The following is a 19,174-nucleotide window of genomic DNA, read 5'->3' on the forward strand; positions in this document are numbered from 1 at the left end:
AAGTTTTTTTATTGTATTAAAAATACAGTATTTTTTTCAAATTAATCTTATGATACTGTGTAAATGATGAATTCACATTTTTTATTAACCCTGAACAAAATAAAATATCAGTTAACTATTAGAAACAGTTTAAAAAGGATTTACATAAAAGCATAAGAGAATTAAAAGATTCAGCATGAAAGAAAATTAAATTAAATAAATATAAAAATTGTGGAACTAGATATTTAAAATGTTTTATGAAGCAAAATTTAATGAAACTGATTGTTTTGTTTTTTTTTTAATTTATTGTTTTTTTTAAATCTATTTTTTTAAGGTTAATGTTTCTATATAGTATATTTTTTAGCACTATTCAGAGTTGCTTTCTCTAAGAGTTAAGATGTTCATTATACAACCAGTCTCTGTGATGAATAGAATAACTGTGTCACTTGTGGATCTGAATATTATCTGAATTTCAGTATTCTTGGTATGTTGATAAGCAATAGAGTATTAGTTTCAGAGAAGATTATGAAAAATGATTTTCCTTTTTTGAAGCCTTGGCATGAAATCTTGTCATACGAGGGTTATTTTTTTTTCAAGGTCTGATCGGTCATGAAATTAAAACCACAGTGAAAATAAAAAAACTTTTTATTTGTAACAAGTTACGCTATTTCTCTACATAGTCGCCACTCCGATTTAGAAATTTGTCATAGCGTGGTTCAAACTTTCCAATACCCTCGTCATAGAACGGAGCCGCTTGTGTTCCCAAGCATCTTGGGAACCCATCTGCAAGGGTTATCCTTAGGCAGCATGTTGGGTCCATTGTTGTGGGTAGTGGAGTTTGCTTCCCTTTTGCAGCTGAGATTGCCTGGCGTGTGTCTCATCGTGGCTTATACCGACAATGGGCTCCTGCTGGTTGAAAGAAGCTCACAGAGGGAGGTTGAGCTCCGAGCAACTCAGGCATACAGGATGAGTTGTAGAGTCATCAACATAAGATGACGTTCAGCCCAGAAAAGTCTTCGATGATGCTTCTTAAAGGCCATTTGGCAGTGAGGCTATCAAGTTCGTATTTCAATGTCAGGCCTTCGTATTAAATATGTTCAAGTTCAAAAGTATCTCTGGATGTTTCTTGACGAGAAATTGCGGTTCAAGAAAACACCTTAATTACATCATGAAGAAGGCATGACCTTCTTTGATATTTGACAAGGGTCAATCCTAATTGTGGTCTTAATTTTAAGGCTATGAGTTTCCTGTATAAGGGCGTGTGCAAGGCAATTATGCTATATGCAGTAGGCTAAAATTTAAAAGCTATTAGGATATATTATTAAGAGCGCTTTTATTATTGATGGTAATGGGTGGTTACTGTACTATTTCACAGGAGGCAATCTCCTGTGAAATCTCGATTGCAGGTGTGAAATTGATAGATTTAATTGCATCAGAAAAGCAGCTGGTTATGTTGCTAAGAAGTCAGGTGAATTCACTTAAGAAAAAATTTGCAATATAGAACGGCATGTCAATGCTTTATGGCAGACCAGAAAATTTTCCATCATACGTAATCATACGTATGATGGAAAATTTTAGGAGGACAAGATCAATATAAAAAAACTTATTAGGAATGAAAAGATCCTTACAAACACTGGTGAACATTAAATAGGTAAGGCAGGTGATTGAGGCTAGCCCTCATCATTTGGTGCATCGACATTCCTTTACTCTATATATCCCCAATCAAACTGTCAGAAGAATTCTGGATTCTGACTTGAATTTCCATCCCTACAAACTCTGATAGTTGTTCAAAAATTTACTTCTCATGATCGGGAACAATGGTAAGTTTTTGCAGAGACAATGTTGGAGATGATGACAGAAAGTACAATAATCCTCAAGAGTGATGAAGCCCAGTTCCACCTGTTGGGTGATGTTAATATACAGAACTTCTGATATTAATTCAATACGGATTCATGGTAGTTTCATGAGCATCCACTCATACACAACAAGTCACAATATGGTGTGTGGTAGTGAAGCTTGGGATGATCAGTCTGTATTTCTTTGAAGAAGATGGTCAAACAGTCAGTGAATGCAAAATGATACAGTTTGATCTGCAGAAATTCAAGGTGACACATAAATTCACCCAAACTGTGTTCCAAAAGAATGGGACGACTGCCCACATGGGTTTCAATGGAAGTGTTAAGAATGATATTTCTGGAACGTCTAATTAACAGTATGTAGAGACATCACCTGGCTATCGTGTTCACTTGATCTTTCAGTATGTGATCTTCCTAGGAGGGTTATTTAAAATCCAATGTGTACATCAGTAGTAAACCACATTCACTACCTGAACTAAAAGTAGCAATTCAACATGAGGTGGCTGCCATACCACCTCACATGATGCATACTGTAAAATGTAATGAGAGGTTTCAGCAGCATTTGGATCAAAACGGATGAAATTTGCAATTTGCATTTTTCCCTCTTATTATTAGTTGAAAAACTAAAAACTTATTTTTCAATAATAATGATTTATATGATGTTGAAGTGTAGAACATGAATAAAAATGAGATCTTTGTAATTACTGTATTACATTATTTTAAAAATTATTAGATTTTTCTGCTCTACTCTGTAATGCAAATATTCATTCATCAATTCATTTTTATATTTACTGATAAGGTCTTATATTGTTAGAAGAAGCAAACTCTATATAGTTACTTTAATGCCATTTCCTTTAGATTTTATTCCTCTTACTAATTTTTCACTACCTATATTAAGAAGCTGGCTGGGAATATATCTTCCTACCTCAGGCTAGTTTGAATTATGAACTCACTTGAAAATTTTCCTTAAATTTTCATTTTACTTCTTTCATTTTTCAAAATGATGAACCAGGTTTATTGATTTCATAGTAACATCAAACACTTATGCTATTTTTCTACCTTTGTAGTGCACAGTTTTTAATTACTGCATTAAAATGTTATGTTAAAGTTTTACAAACAGATTAAATCAATAGTTGTAACTGTTTACATCTTTAATTTTTTCCAGTTGTTAAAAACCATTGTGTTAATCTTTTTTTTTCCAGGTAAACAATTGGGTTCTGGTGCATTTGGTGTTGTATTGAAAGGTGAAGCTGATGGTATTTTGGAACCTGATGTTGTTACTACAGTTGCTGTCAAAATGGTTAAACAAAATGTTGATGAGACGCACATAGTTGCTCTCGCATCTGAATTAAAAATAATGATTCATTTAGGTAGACATCTAAATGTTGTTAATTTATTAGCTGCTTGTACTCGCAATCTTAGCAATCATAAGTATATATGTATAATAAAATGTACTTTTACTTCATTTTAACACTTTTGAAACTATTAATATATTACGTTACCTGTTAAAAAATATTTTAACTATAAAATACTCTGTTAACTTAAAATTATATAGTTTAAAAAAACAATAAATTTTTCTTTTTTTTGTTTTTATTTTCCCATCTATATTGTTAACTATTCAGTATATTATATAAGAGGAAGTATGTTGATTAAGTCAAATTTTGGATGTCAGGATTTTTGCCTACTTGAAATTTCATGATCCCCTCTAACTAAAAAGCCCAAACTTATCATTGAAAAATTCCTGAAGGATGTACACGGGATATGTGTATGTACATACTTATGCACGTATGTTGACCTGTCTTTTTGTTGATGTCTCCAGACTTCATGAACCAATTTGAATGAAATTTGACATGGCAGTTTTTATATATGAAGAATTGATGACATTTAATTTTGATAAGAAGTAGTCAACAGGATAGAGAGAAATGAATCCCATGGGTTATCTTAAAATTTTACTCAGACAGTAGATAAATTTAATGTTCTTAAGGTCTAATAAATGTAATGGTCTAATTCCATTATCTGATATTTATAGCAAATAGAGCCTTTCAAAGTCATATATAGTAAAGCTATACAGTCAAAAGTCATGTAGTTTTACAAGTTATACTATTAAAAGTTATTCACAATTCAGTCATTTAAAGATTTCTTTGTAATTGGTTTCCTACCATGTTTTTTTTATACTTGTACATTTGTTGTTGTTTCTGAAGTAAGAACATAGTCCATTTTTAAAATATTTTTCCTTTTAATTTCCCTTATTTATTAATGTCTGAAAATATATGTCTATGACTACAATTAAGTTTATTAAAAACTGAATATAGTTCAAATAAAAATTCAGACTAGTTTTGAAAAATGTATGTCTTATTAAAATAGAAATTTGAAGTTTTAAGATTATACAAAGTATTTTTAAGTAAATGTTACTGTCAATCTTCAATTAAAGTATTAAATTTATGAAAAATTAAATTAAAATTGGATCGATAAGTATAAAAAAGTACCTTCTTTTTAATGTTATTCTTGTAGCATTAGAGAACAGCAGTTATAATAGGCAATCTGTGAAGACTAATCTTACTGATTAATTAATTATTTTTTATTACTGTTTATGGTTTTCTAATTTTAAATGATTAACTAATCATGAATGTCGGGTTGATATATGGCCTTGTAATGTAAATCTTTATCTGATCAATATATAAGTTATCATCTAGTAATACTTGTTTCTGATTAGGAAAGGAACTGATCCACACAATTTTTTATGGCAAGAACATCTTTGTAATGAATCAATATTTCAAATTCATTAAATCATGATGTTTCAAATTTAAAAAAAAAATAAAAATCCTTATTGCTTTGTAAGCAAAGAGTTAATTGTATAGTATTATAAAGAAAAATTATATGAATTCATTTTAATAATTGTTTATTTATTTTTTGTGTATTTTCAGATGAATTATTGGTTATTGTTGAATATTGCCCATATGGTAATCTTCATAAATTTTTACAAAGTCATAGAGAAACTTTTATTAATCAAGTTAATCCAATTACTGGACGGATTGATCCTACTATAATTAAATCATCTCCAAAGTAAGTTTTTTCTCATTTTTAAAAAAATTTAATTTAAGAATTTTATTTTTTTTCTCATCAGTCCTGCTTATAAGATACTCTCTTGCTTGCCTTTTATAGCTCCTAGAACCACCGTAAGGTATTGCATCAGAGAATGAATGATATGTATGAAGTGTGGTCTTGTACAGTCTCAGATCGACCATTCCTGAGATGTGTGGTTATTTGAAACCCAACCACCAAAGAACGCCGGTCTAATATTTTATCTAATATTTACATCCATGTAAAAATAACTACCTTTACTAAGATTTGAACCTTAGAATACTCGACTCTGAAATCAGCTGATTTGCGATGCCGAGTTAACCTCTAGACCAACCTGGTGGGCTCCTCTTGTTTGCCTGGTATACAAAAGGTCATTGGTTCATTTCCCAGCTAGGGTCTGGAAAATTATAACAAATTAACCTAATAAATGAAATTACATAAACAGTATTTCAGTAGTTAGTACTAACTTAAAAGTTATTTATAAAAGTAAAAATTGTTTTACTTAATTTAATTAAAAATTAATTAAAAAATTCCTTTCACAAAAGGACTGTTACCTGTTTTCTGATTCTCCATTCAATATGTATACAGATAATTCCATTTAATAACCTTCTTATCCTATCTTATACTGATTTTATTGTGTTTGTAAATGCATATATTACCTTCATTATTATTTTTATAGATTAGAAGCTTTTGAAATGTGGTGCTATAGGAGAATGTTAAAAATCAGATGGGTGGATAAAGTGACAAATGAAGAGGTATTGCGGCAAATAGATGAAGAAAGAAGCATTTGGAAAAATATAGTTAAAAGAAGAGACAGACTTATAGGCCACATACTAAGGCATCCTGGAATAGTCGCTTTAATATTGGAAGGACAGGTAGAAGGGAAAAATTGTGTAGGCAGGCCACGTTTGGAGTATGTAAAACAAATTGTTGGGGATGTAGGATGTAGAGGGTATACTGAAATGAAACGACTAGCACTAGATAGGGAATCTTGGAGAGCTGCATCAAACCAGTCAAATGACTGAAGACAAAAAAAAAAAAAAAATTATTTTTATGTACAGAGAGAGCCAAAAAAGGGAAATTAAAAAAAAACAAATGAAAACCTCAGAACTGAATTTAATTAATTCTATTTACAACAAATTTAAGATGCCATTTACAAACTACCTTATAAACATCACTCATAAAAAATTATTTCCTTTAAGAACAAACATTTTCTTGAAGTCTTACCAAGTGTCTCACATTTTTTTTGCAAGATTTCAATATAATATTTCTGATTTCTTCACATTAATGCCTTAAGTTCATCAGTACTTCTGGGTTTAGTGTTGTAGACCCTACTTTTTAAAAAAATACCCCAATAAATAATAACATGCATTATAATCAGTAGATTGTCCTGACTATGAAATGTTTCAATTTCGTGACACAACACGATTCCAAAATAACTGTTGTACTGCAGCAATAGAGATGTGAACAGCGTATGCTGTTGCATTGTCATGTTGAAACCAAAGTGATCCACTATATTGTCTTAATTGATTAGTTAAAAATGTTTTGATCATATCGATTTATTGAGCTGCAATAACAGTTATTGTGTGACCTGTCTCATTTTCAAAGAAATAGATCAAATCTCTGGAATGAGACAGCACAGAAAACAGTTACTTTTTCTGTATAAAGGGATCACTCATGAATTTGCTTTAGATTTTTTTAAATGACTTTGTTCATTTTGTAGAAGATGTTGTTGGGTAGATGTACAACAAATTTCAATAAAGATTTCAATTTTTTCTTTAAATTCCTGTTAAAAAAAGACACAAAATGTGCAGATAGAGGGAAAATGAACAGAGATATTTTTTGTTCAGTTACTGCAGATTTTTTCGTAGTTTTATTTTATTGTTTATTTTTTATTTATTTTTTAAAATGGATCATACATTTTTAGGAAAGTTGAAAATTTATGGTGTGAATTAGTTAAAAATGAATTACTAGATGTATAGTATGACTGAAAAGCACTACTCATGAACTTAGTGCAAAATTAGTTTCATGATAGTAATATTAATAACATTTTACATAAATAAAGATACAATAAATAAAAATACAATGTGTGTAATACATGAATGTTGTTTGATTATTTCTTCTCTTTCATGTGGTTATGAAAAAACCTTTACTAGGAATTATTTCAAGTATTTACATTTTTGTTTAAATAAAAAAAAAATTTTCTTATTGATAGACATAATGAAAATTTGATTACTAGAATTTTGAATTTTTGTTTAATTTTAAATAAAACCAAAATAATTTATGGAGATTTATTAAAATTTAGATACTTTGTTAACTTTTAACTAGCATATTAGAATTTAACATTTTTATCTTGGTCATTTTAACTCAAGAAAGTCTAAAGGGGTTTAATATTGTAACTTTTTATTGTTTTGTTTTTAGATTAAAATATGTTAATATACCAATATCTAATAGCACTACTGGGACATCACAATCAAATGGAATTACATCTCGTTTGGGTAGCATGTCTGAGGATAGTCAACAAATAAATAGTATTGGAACTGAAATGACATCTATTTCTTCTACACCTGTTGGTATGTTATACCTATAGATAGTTAGAATGTAGTTAAAATAGTTGTTATGTTATACCTTATATAGATCAAGTGGTGTTCACTATATTTTTTTTTAATTGTTTTAACTGTACAGTGTGACACAAGGAAATGGTAAATTTTGAATAACGCTCACAAAAGTAAAAAAAATGGATTTATAAGTTTTATTGTTGAAAACAAAAGGTAATTACATGCCATTAAGTGTCCCAACATAAAAAATTTCAATTTCTAAAAGCAATGCCCATAAGATGATGCCATTTAAGCATGCGCATCCTGAAAACAAATACTGAGATTTTACATGGTACTTTAAAACACTTCCATGGTAATTGGAGCAATTTTTCTCGAAGCGATTTCTTCCTTGTTTTCAACTCAAGAATTGTTGTTGGATGAGTGATGTACACTTTACTTTAGAGGTGGCCCCACAAGAAAAAATTGCAGAACGACAAATCTGGTGATCTTGGGGGCCAATGAATCTCACCAAACTGTGAAATTATGTAGTTACCAAAGTGCTGTCAAACGGCTGGCATTGAAGCTGTTGCATTGTGGGTCATAGCTCCATCTTGCTGAATTTTGAAGTTGTTCTGTTACAAAAGTTTTAAGCATATCAAAATATCATAGAGACGTTACTGTCATTGCATTCCCTCTCTTCCTGAAAGAAGTAAGGCCCATTCACACATCGTGTTGATACGGCACACCAAACTGTAACCTTTTGACTGTGTAATGGTCATTCATGCAATTGATGGAGGGTTTCCAGCTGCCCAATATCTGCAATTCTATTTGTTTATATACCTGCTGATATGGAAATGAGCTCATCCGATATGAAAAGGTCGTCAACAAAATTAAGGTTGTTATTAATCTTCTCAATCATTTTATCACAGAATTGTTGTTGCACCTCGGTAGTCTGATGATTTCAGTTCTTGTACAACTTGAATTTTGTAAGGATAAAACTTCAAATCACTATGGAGTATTCAGCAGATGGTTGTTCGGTGTATGTTCAATGCTGTTATGTTTTTCTTGTCAATCATTGTGGGCTCCTTCCAATGAGACCCAAACTGCTTCAATGTTTTCTGGGGTTCATTGAGTTCGTTGAACTTCCTGTGGTATCTTTTTTGAGAGCTGAACCCATCTCCTCAAAATTCTAAACCCACATCTTGATGGCATGGCAAGATGGAACATGACCATGACGTACGTATATGTGTACTTATGTATATCGCATAACTCAAAAACGATTAGCCATATAGAATGTTGAAATTTTATATTTAGAACTGTTGTAACATCTAGTTGTGCACCTTCCCTTTAGATTGCAATCAACTGGGCCAAAAAGGCCCAAAATCCAAATCATTTGGATTTTGGTAATAACAGATGATTTGATAGAAAGAATTGACAAAGATTTTGAGAAAACTGCCTCTTCACACTGATGTTTTATTAATCATTACTGGAGATGAAATCTGGATTTCTTATTCAAATGTCAAGACAAAGTACCAATTGCAAACTTAAGAGATGTTGCTTGTAGTACCGAATTAAATCATTCTCAGTTTTCCACAATTCCACTAGCCCCATATACCAAATTTCAGTCAGATACATTTATAATTCTGTTGTTGGTAGTCATTTAAATCAATCCAGTATTATGATTTGTGAAAAATGGAAAAAGGCAATTTCGTGCAATGATAAAACATTACTTTTTGAAAATCAAAACCACAGAGGTAACTAAAGCAAAGATAGAAAAATATTATGGTGAATCAGGTCCATCAATTAGAACAGTTTACTAGTAGTGGTTTGTTTATTTTTGGTGAGGTCACATGATGACCACAGCAATACTGTACAATCTGTAGATTACCTGTTGAAGTTAAAACTCCAGAAAATATTGAAAAAATCCATAGTATAGTAATGGAGAATGAAAGATTGAAGTGCATGAAATCACTAAAATTATTGGCATCAAAATAAATGGTATATCAAATTTGTATATGAACATTTATATATGTGAAAACAGTTCGCAGGACTAGTGCTCACAGTTGATCAAAACCATGAAGAAGTAAACATTTTTAAACACAGTACTGGAGATGTTTAAATGTAGTCTAGTGGTATTTTTATGCAGGTGATGAAACTTTAATACACTACAATTAATCTAAGACTATGCAGCAGTCAAAACAGTGGATTGTAATCAGGAAACTTGATCCAAAGAAGACAAAAACTGTTCCATATGTGGAAAATGTGATGGCCACTGCCTTTTTTTTCGTATTGCCACATAAGCTTGAAGCTTGTGTGTGAGATATGGAATTTTGGGATGTTCATGGCAAAATCTTCGTCTTTCGGTGACTTTCCAGAGAAGCGTGGAATGAACACTGAGCAATATTATGCATCTTTCCTAAATCATCTAAATGAGGAAATAAAGAAAGTACATTGTTTTGATTGTCGTTTGTCTGTGGCATGTAGTAATGGATTCAGGTTTCATCAATGGTGATGACTTAATGTAAAAACTCCTGTGGATTTCACTTAAAGAGATCCAATCACTGCTTTGAAGTTGACAGCTGTATCCACTTTTTGTCTGAAGTGAGCAATCCCGGTACCCATCAGGCCGACAGCTTTCTCAATTTTAACTTATAAAGATGTTTATTGATGTTCCGTACAACACATCTATGGTCTCTGCTAATTTGCGCACTTTCATTCAGTGATCAGCAAGAATCACATCATGGACCTTTTCAACGATTTTCTCAGTAACCATTCTACCAGGTGACCTGAGCGCTCATCTAAAACAGATCCAACACAGATTTAAATGTGTTTAAAACACATTTAAATTTGTTAAACCAATATCTCACAGTTGTCACAGATGGTGAAGAGTCCCTATAGAGAAAATCCAACTTTGCTTTTATTTCTTTGCACGTTTTTCCATCCAAAAATAAAAAGGTAATTAGGAATCAATATTGTTCTTTTTCTGTTGTATCGAAAAACACCAAATATGTTTAATACAAATGATTGTCAGATAAAAATTAACCTAAGAATCGGTCTGAAATTTTGTATGGCATCATTTGGTGGATAGTAATATACTGTAGTAATGCCAACTTTCCTCAGCAATGCCACTTATCTTCAAACACTTGCACTTATTGATCCATTCTCATATATATACACCCCCCTCCATCTTAATGGTGACACATAACATTGTTCTTCCATCCCAAAAGGTATAATATCTATCTAATATTTGTCATTTACTTTTGTTGAAAATGTATTTAAATTATTCACCCTGTCAAGAATTTTTAGAAATATGTATTTATACGGAATTGGAATGCACTTTTATTTTTAGGTGAAGATGGTTATCTTATCTGTAGAGATCCTCCTCAAGAATGGAAACAAAGTAGAAATAATATACAGCAAATATCTACTCAAGATCTCTTATGTTGGAGTTTTCAAATTGCAAGAGGAATGGAATATTTGGCTAGTCGTAAGGTAACAATCATTTTTATTTTTATTTCGTTAATTAAAATATAAAATAAGAAAAAAGTAGGAATTCTTTTTGGAAAATCAGTTCAGTAATTTTGATATTTTTTTTCTAAATTTGTAAATTTGAACATAAATGTATGATAATAGAAATTTATTTATTTAAATTTTTTATGTTTAGGTACTCCATGGAGATCTTGCAGCCAGAAATGTACTCCTTGCTGAAAATAATATTGTTAAAATATGTGATTTTGGTCTGTCTAAAAATATGTACATGTACAAAAACAATAATTACTTTAAGAAAGGCAAAGTGAGCGATTGATTTCTTTATACAATAAATTTATTTATAAGTTATTTTATTATATTATAGTAGGTTCTGTACGCTTTAATACGCTTACCATATGGTAGTGTGTTCTGGTGGCAAAGTAGTGTGTACTGGACCATCTTAATGGTATGAAAAAACCAGTTGTATTTTGTCCTCCAAACGAATAGGCCGAGAATGCGTTGTTATGGTGTTTTTCGTAGGATAGATAATTTTCATTTTATATTAGAGTTGTGTAAAGATGCAAACTTTGTGTTTCAAAACTTTTTTTATGTATAGTTGGTATTTTACATATAGACATCCTGAACCCATAGGGGAAGACCATCCCCAGTCGCCACACCATCCCCTCCTTTCATAGCCCTAATGGGCTTTACTGGAGATAAGTAATTTTAGACTAATTTAAGCATCTTATGTTACAGTAAATATTTATATTTTGCATCCACTAGTGATTCATTGAACAATCCACCTAGAAAAGGATACTAAACACTTATAATATTATCAATGGCATAATAGTATTGTATTATATTTCTATAAAACCATAAAATTAAACACAAAAAGTTATTCTAACAACTTTTTTTATGTATTATTAAAACAGTTTGATGTTGATACTATTTTTTATTGTGAAATCCATTTGTAAACTTGAAAGCTGTTTATAACTATAAGGTAGAGGTTTTGTTATACTTCACTTTGATAACTGTTTTTAAAAAAATGCATTGAATTTGAAAGAAATTTTGAATTAAGAAACTGGAAATCATTTTTTAAGTTTCCCATGTTATTTTTTTTATTTTATTTATTAAAGTATTTATTTTGTAATGTTAAATTTTATTTTTCATCAGTTTTTAGTCCTTTAATATTCTAAAACATGTACCATTATTTATAGAGATTATTACCAGTTAAATGGATGGCTCTTGAAGCAATTGGTGACAGAAACTTTTCAATACAATCGGATGTTTGGGCATACGGTATTGTGTTGTGGGAATTATTTTCATTGGCCAGAACACCAATTATTGCTATTGTACTTTTATATTTACTTACATAATCTAATTTATTTACACAGCCACCACAGGCAGAAGTCCGCATGGATGATAATTATGTAATGCATGAAAAATGCCATACCTGACTGGAACTCGAATCCACAACCTCTGGATAAAAGACAGATGGTACTATTCTGCTATGGAGATTAGCAGAGTGAGAATGAGTTACTTTAAAGTATGTTTATTGCAAATACATATAAAAATATTGTTGATAATTCTACTTTGACTTATCTATAAAAAACGTTAATATTGCAGTTTATAATTCTCATTTACCATTGATGTTCTTTAGGTATTGAAGATGTTGAAAGATTATATCAGAAACTTGAAGAAGGGTTTAGAATGGAAAAGCCTGAATATGCTGCAAAAGATCTGTAAGATTTTTTTAAATTAATATTTTTACTTGCGTTGTTATTTATTAAAACTATATTTTTTTTTTTAACTTACTGCTCTTATTCATTGTCTTTGTTTAATACTTCTGCATAGATGACTGTTTTAGCAGAACATTATTGTACAATATTTAATTGAAAGACAATTTAAGTTATATGGATATACATTTATTTACCGATGCAAATACTGATACAAAAGATAAATTATTTACTGCTATTACAATCTGTTATAGATAATAAAACTGATTTTGGTACCATAGTTTAAATTTTTATTACTTTTTAAGTATAAATTTGAATAATATAAATCTTATTATTTCGTGAAGATAATTACCATATTCAAATTTATTTGTTAATTAATTATACTTTTGTTGATGTTTAATTTTAATGTTTTAATGATGGTAATTTCTTAGTTTTGTTTTCTTTTAAAGTAGGAGCATTTGCTAAATATTAAATAGTTATTTATTTTAATAGTTAACAATCTATAAAAGAAAAAAAGATCAGGTTATACCTACAGATGTGAGAAAAACATTTTTATGAAAAATTATTACATGGTTTTTTTGTTTTTTTTTATTAATATCAAGGAACTTTACTGCATAATTTTATAAAAATTGGAAATCATATTTGATCATAACTCTATTATTACAGTCGTAATATTATAAATTTATTTTGATTATTTTTTATATTACAGATAATAATTAAGAGTTGGAATTTGGGGCTAATTTTTGCTTTTTTTTAATAAGGTTGAGTCAAATGTTGAAAATACTTTTCATTTTCAAAAAATATTTATTTATATATATTATTATTTCTGTTATGATAACACCTTTGTTATGATTATTACTATTATGGTAATTGTTGTTTATTAAATATATAGACTCATGAAATCCTAAAAGGTAAAGTTAAAATAGGACAGCACTTTGCTTTGCCAACTTCAGTTGCATTTATCAGTTACGAGGTATCTTCAGAAAATAACCAAACATTTTTAATTACGGCCCAACAGAAATATTTAGTGGTGTGTGGTTGGCAATATTGTGTTTCGCACAACCTTCTCTGAAAACACATATTCTTCGATTGTTGATATCTTATTTAGTTTTCGTGTAATTATTATTTGAATGCAATATGTTTAAGTATTAGTAGCAATTTTTGTAATGTATAATCATTTTTTGTGTATGATGATTGAAATTTTGTCTGAATCTCATAGCCATAAATCTAGCATTCTCCTCCTGTTATGATCTTTTACATGAATGTTTCATCATCGGCTTGTTCAAAACCTTGCCGACAAACATCCAATTGATGTTCTTTCTGCCGTTCAGTTATCAAACGAGGAACAAACTTTGCTGCAACTCAATGCATGTTCAATTTTTCAGTCAAAATGTCATAGCATGATCTGATTGAGATACTATCCACTTATGCAAGTTATCTGAGAGTCAATCGGTGGTTTGCACACACCAGTTCATTGATTTTCTGAACATGGGTATAATCAGTTGCGAAGATCTTCCTGGTCGAGAGTCATCTTCGATTGACTGACAACCACTTTTAAATCGTGAAAACCATTTATAACAATGTGTACAATTTACAGCATCATCTCCATAAGCTTGTTTCAAAAGTTGAGACATTTCTGTGAAATTTTTCACTAGTTTCATGTAAAATTTTACATTGTATCGTTGCTCCTGAAAATCGCACAACACAAAAATTGCTGCTAACACTTAAACATGTTGCACCCAAATAACAACAACACGAAAACTAAATGAGATATCAACAATCCAAGAACATGTGGTTACAGAGGAGGTTATGCATAACACAATGCTGCCAAACACATGTTACTAAATATCTCCGTCCGTGCATAGTTACAAATTTTCGGTTATTTTCTGAACAGACCTCTTAGATGATTGATCCTTTCCTCATAATAAAGGAAATTTTTGATTACAATAGTGTAATAATACCTTTAAGAAGTCAAATATAATAATAATAATTTTACATTTATATTTTTATTTATTTGCTTCTTTTTTTATAGGTATGATGTAATGTTAGATTGTTGGCAAGAAAGACCTTCCATGAGGCCATCTTTTACTGGTCTTGCTGAAAAATTAGGAGATATGCTAGAAGATAGTGTTCGAAAGGTAACGCTTTGTTTTATTTTTTAATTTAATATCTTTTAAATAATAAATTTATTAACCCTTTTAATAAAAATTATCTGACTAGTTTAAAATTAATATTTTGCTTCTATATACTAATCTCCCATTTCAACTTTTCTTTCTTCTAAAATATAAATACTTTCTTCTAAATATCTGTGTTTTGTCATCATCCATCCTAAGATTGTATGAAAAATATAATAAAGTGTGGTTATTATAAATTTTTTGAAAATATAATTTGAAAAATTTCAAAGCTACATATCCAAGGTGTGATAAAAAAATAATAAATTTTTTTTAATTCTGTACTCTGCGTTTTTGATAGAGTTCATAATTTTCTGACATGATGGCAGCACTGTCTGTAATGCATAACAATATTTTCAGTTACATTAGATGTACAGTTCAAATTTGGCAGGCAAGTAATTAGTATATATATTATTATAAGTGGCAATTTATTTTGTTTGAAAATGATGAAACAATACAGATTCTTATCTGCGTTAAATTTTTCTTTAAAAATAGAATAGGGTGCAGTGAAGTGATAAAGATGTTAGAGAAGGCTTTTGGAATGGACGTTACGATGATAACAAGGCTTTATGAATAGAACAGTCAGTTTCAAAAAGGAGATGATGAAGACAACAGAAGGGTTGAATATCCTAACACATCAATAACCGATGGAAAAATGTACAAAATAAAGAATGTTATGATCAGTGATCAAGAATATACTATTAAAGTAGATGCTGAAAATTTGGAATCTCTTATATCTCGTGTGAAATAATTTTGACTGACTTTTAGGGTATGAAATGAGTAGCAGAAAAATGTGTTCCAAAACAGTTTAATTTTCAATAAAACCAACATCAAGAACAATTGTTAACTGATGTTACTAATGGCCCAAATTTAATCAGACACGTCATGACAGGTGATGAAATACAGGAATATGTTGGATACTGGTGTTCTTTGGTGTTTGGGTTTCAGTTAACCATACGTCTCAGGAATGGTCAACCTGATATTGTACAAAACTACACTTTAAATATCATCCTCATAAGTGATACCTTAAGGTGGTTCCAGAGACTAAACAGAAAAAAGAGAGAATTATGGTTATAATATCAAAATGAAGATCCAAACATCTCAACGAAAGCTTTCTGAAAAGTCAAAACTGAAAAAAAAAAAATCTTAAGTTTGATCGAATGATAAGGTTCTCCTTATGTTTATTTTTATTACAACATTATTTGTTATGAATTCTTATCACAAGGTTGTAAAGTCATAAACAGTATTATTTAGCAGTTTTATGCTGTTTATGAGAGGCATTTCAAAGAAAATCATCACAAATGGGGACAAATAATTATTGGATTTTGCATCACAATAATCCTCCATCTTTACTACCAATTGGTGATTATTTAGCCAAAAATAACACCATGATGATGGTGTCATATTTAGCATAATCTAATGTAATTTTATTTTCTCGTATTAGCTAAACCTGTAATTTATACTATCACTATTTTTATTTGTTACTATCATTTTTCTTCCTCTGTCTTCTGTGGATTCTGTTTTTCTTCTTGTTATACTCTGCATTAAGTGTGTATTAATAGTAACAAGAAGAGAATTTTTGCTGATGAATTATTTTTCTTTTTTCTTTAGTTCGTAAAAAAAAAAAATTGGCCATAGATAAAAGTCAAAAAACATATTTTATATATGGAAATGGCAGCTTGAGATCAAAGAAGATAGTGAGGACCTAAAAATCTCCCCTCCATACAAAATACTTTGAAATTTGTTAATCGAACTGGGATGAAGCAGATGTCAGATTTAGTTGGCAGATTAATTCTTAATTAATAGATATTGTATCTAATAATGATTGTATATTAATAGATATTGTATCAGTTATCTTCTTTCTACTACACTGCAAATAGAACGATGGACCAAGTTGTCATGACGATAACGCAAACTTGTTCACCCTCTTTACCCTTACAACAACACTAATAAGAAAAAAGATAGAACCAATCCTTCACTGCATAGCATTCTTAAGTTATTGCATAGCAACAGAAAGCACTCTCACAAGTTAAAATTTTAACATTTTTTTAATTGGAATTTGTGAATAAATGTTTATTTATGGAATATAAATTTCTACATCAGTAAAAACTTCTACATACTGTACTGTATTAGAAGATATTTATAAAAATAATTGTAAATCTGTGCCTATTTTATTATACTTTAGGTGAACTGGTGAAGGGTCCTTCATCTGACAATCCATTACTGATGTAGGGGTGAATGAAAAGATATGTTTTTTATTGTATTGTGACAAGAACCTGTCTAATTCACTTATAAGATATTTTTAGAAATAATAAGATGCTATGAAAAAATGTATAAAGGTGCTCTCAGAGTCATATTTCAATATGTGCTAAAAAAATCACAAATAAACCTTTTTTTTCTAATGTATTTTTTGTTTAACTATTACATTATTTTATCAAAATGAAAAAATGGATTTTTTTTTGTATTTTTTATATGAAAATGTTCAAAAAATATTTGAATATTAATTGAAAAAACAAATAAAATTAAATGTTAAATATATTAATATATTTTAATTTGTATCTTTAATTACATTATTAAATATTTACTCAACTTTTTCTTTCTTTTCAGCATTATGTTGATTTGAATGATCCATTTTTGAAAGAAAATGCTGAATTTTTAAGTCAACAGGATTATCTTAGTATGTTAAGTTCCCCTACTTATGTAAATCTTAATAGAGAAAATGATGGAACACCGAATCCAGCAACACCTGGATATGTATGTATGAAACAACGCAAAAAACAGATGCTCAAGAAGAGACTGAATTACGACCGATGTTGAGTATGTTTTTTTTTTTTTTCATTTTACCATCTTTTAGCTTTATCTTCATTTTAACATATGAGTTTCTTTAAATTTATTATCAGTTTAAAAACTGTTATTTTTTTAATCTTTATTTGTAAGTTATCATTCGGATTAAAAAATGTTTTCCAAAAACATCTTTTAATCAAACTCGTTTAATGTTAAACTCGTTTAATAAAAATTAATAGTTTAATGTATATATATAAATATATATATGTATATATATATTTGTATATATATATGTATATATATAGCATATATATGTATATATATAGCATATATATATATATATATATATGCTTAAATTATTAAAGATATGAATATTTGAAAATTAATATAACAATAATGAAGTAACATTTAAACAGAAAGAAGACAATTTTTAAATAAAAAGGAAAAGTAGTAGTGATGATAAAAATGGTTTAGAATGTTAAATTTTATTTAATCTTATAGGAAACAATAAGTTTATTATATAATTGAGGGCAATTATGGGAAGTATAAGGAGGGAAATGCAAACAAATAATGCTTACCTCCAAAAATAAGTATTTTATCAACAACAATAAACATCATGATAATTTTCTTAAATCTTAGAGAATTTCCTTGATTTAGTCTTTGGTTAAACAATGAGAATTGATTCAGATACAATAATTTGACAAATTTTTACAATATATAGTCAAATAACGACTAAATAAAGCTAAATTAAAATAACTTAATAGGAGTCTGTTTTCAAGTAAATCATGAAAATACAGAATTAAAATTTGAGTTTTCCGTAAGATCAAAAAATATGAATTTTTTAAAACTTCAAGGATTAGGTAATGTTGCATGTTCTGTAAATCTTACTCTTCTCTATACGAAATATATAGACTCTCTATACTATATATATAGACTTCATCTATACCGTTCATTGTTTCTTCTAAATCCTTTTTACTTTCGGCTAAAATTACTAATTATTATTATCAGTAAATCGTAGCATCTTTATCTTTTCACCTTGTACTGTTACTCCGGATCTAAATTGTTCTTTAACATCATTAACTGCTAGTTCTATATAAAGATTAATAAGTAATGGGGATAGGGAACATCCTTGTCAGACTCACTTTCTTATTACGGCTTCTTTCTTATGTTCTTCGATTGTTACTGTTGCTGTTTGGTTCCTGTACATGTTAGCAATTGTTCTTCTATCTCTGTATTTGAACCCTAATTTTTTTTAAAATGCTGAACATTTTATTGCAGTCTACATTATCGAATGCCTTTTCTAGGTCTATAAATGCCAAGTATGTTGGTTTGTTTTTCTTACAAAGTAAATAGATTATGAGAAATCATCGTAAAAAAAGGAAGTTAAAAATAAGCCAGACATAAGCTGTGTAACCCACTGAGTGGTGAACGCGTCTTTCCAAATCAGTTGAGTTGGAAGTCGAGAGTTCCTGTGTTCAAGTCCTTGTAAAGTCAGTTATTTTTACATGGATTTGAATACTAGATCGTGGATACCGGTGTTCTTTGGTGGTTGGGTTTCAATT

At 29.4% G+C, this 19,174-nt stretch overlaps 1 protein-coding gene across 4 annotated transcripts in view; it reads left to right on the forward strand.

Moving 5' to 3' along the window:
* LOC142323212 (vascular endothelial growth factor receptor 1-like) overlaps nt 1-17,457 on the forward strand; it is a 61,192-nt gene extending 43,735 nt beyond the window's left edge. For all 4 annotated transcript variants that reach the window (XM_075362551.1, XM_075362553.1, XM_075362552.1 and 1 more), the window contains 8 exons: nt 3,038-3,205; nt 4,760-4,898; nt 7,338-7,489; nt 10,803-10,945; nt 11,118-11,246; nt 12,582-12,663; nt 14,690-14,795; nt 17,436-17,457. In XM_075362551.1, the coding sequence (XP_075218666.1) occupies nt 3,133-3,205; nt 4,760-4,898; nt 7,338-7,489; nt 10,803-10,945; nt 11,118-11,246; nt 12,582-12,663; nt 14,690-14,700 (729 nt within the window). In that variant the 5' untranslated portion in view covers nt 3,038-3,132 and the 3' untranslated portion in view covers nt 14,701-14,795; nt 17,436-17,457. The remainder of the gene's footprint in view (nt 1-3,037; nt 3,206-4,759; nt 4,899-7,337; nt 7,490-10,802; nt 10,946-11,117; nt 11,247-12,581; nt 12,664-14,689; nt 14,796-17,435) is intronic.
* Nucleotides 17,458-19,174: the final 1,717 nt, after the last annotated feature.

This window comes from Lycorma delicatula, chromosome 4, assembly GCF_047948215.1.
Source record: "Lycorma delicatula isolate Av1 chromosome 4, ASM4794821v1, whole genome shotgun sequence".
Taxonomy (NCBI): Eukaryota; Metazoa; Arthropoda; class Insecta; order Hemiptera; family Fulgoridae; genus Lycorma; species Lycorma delicatula.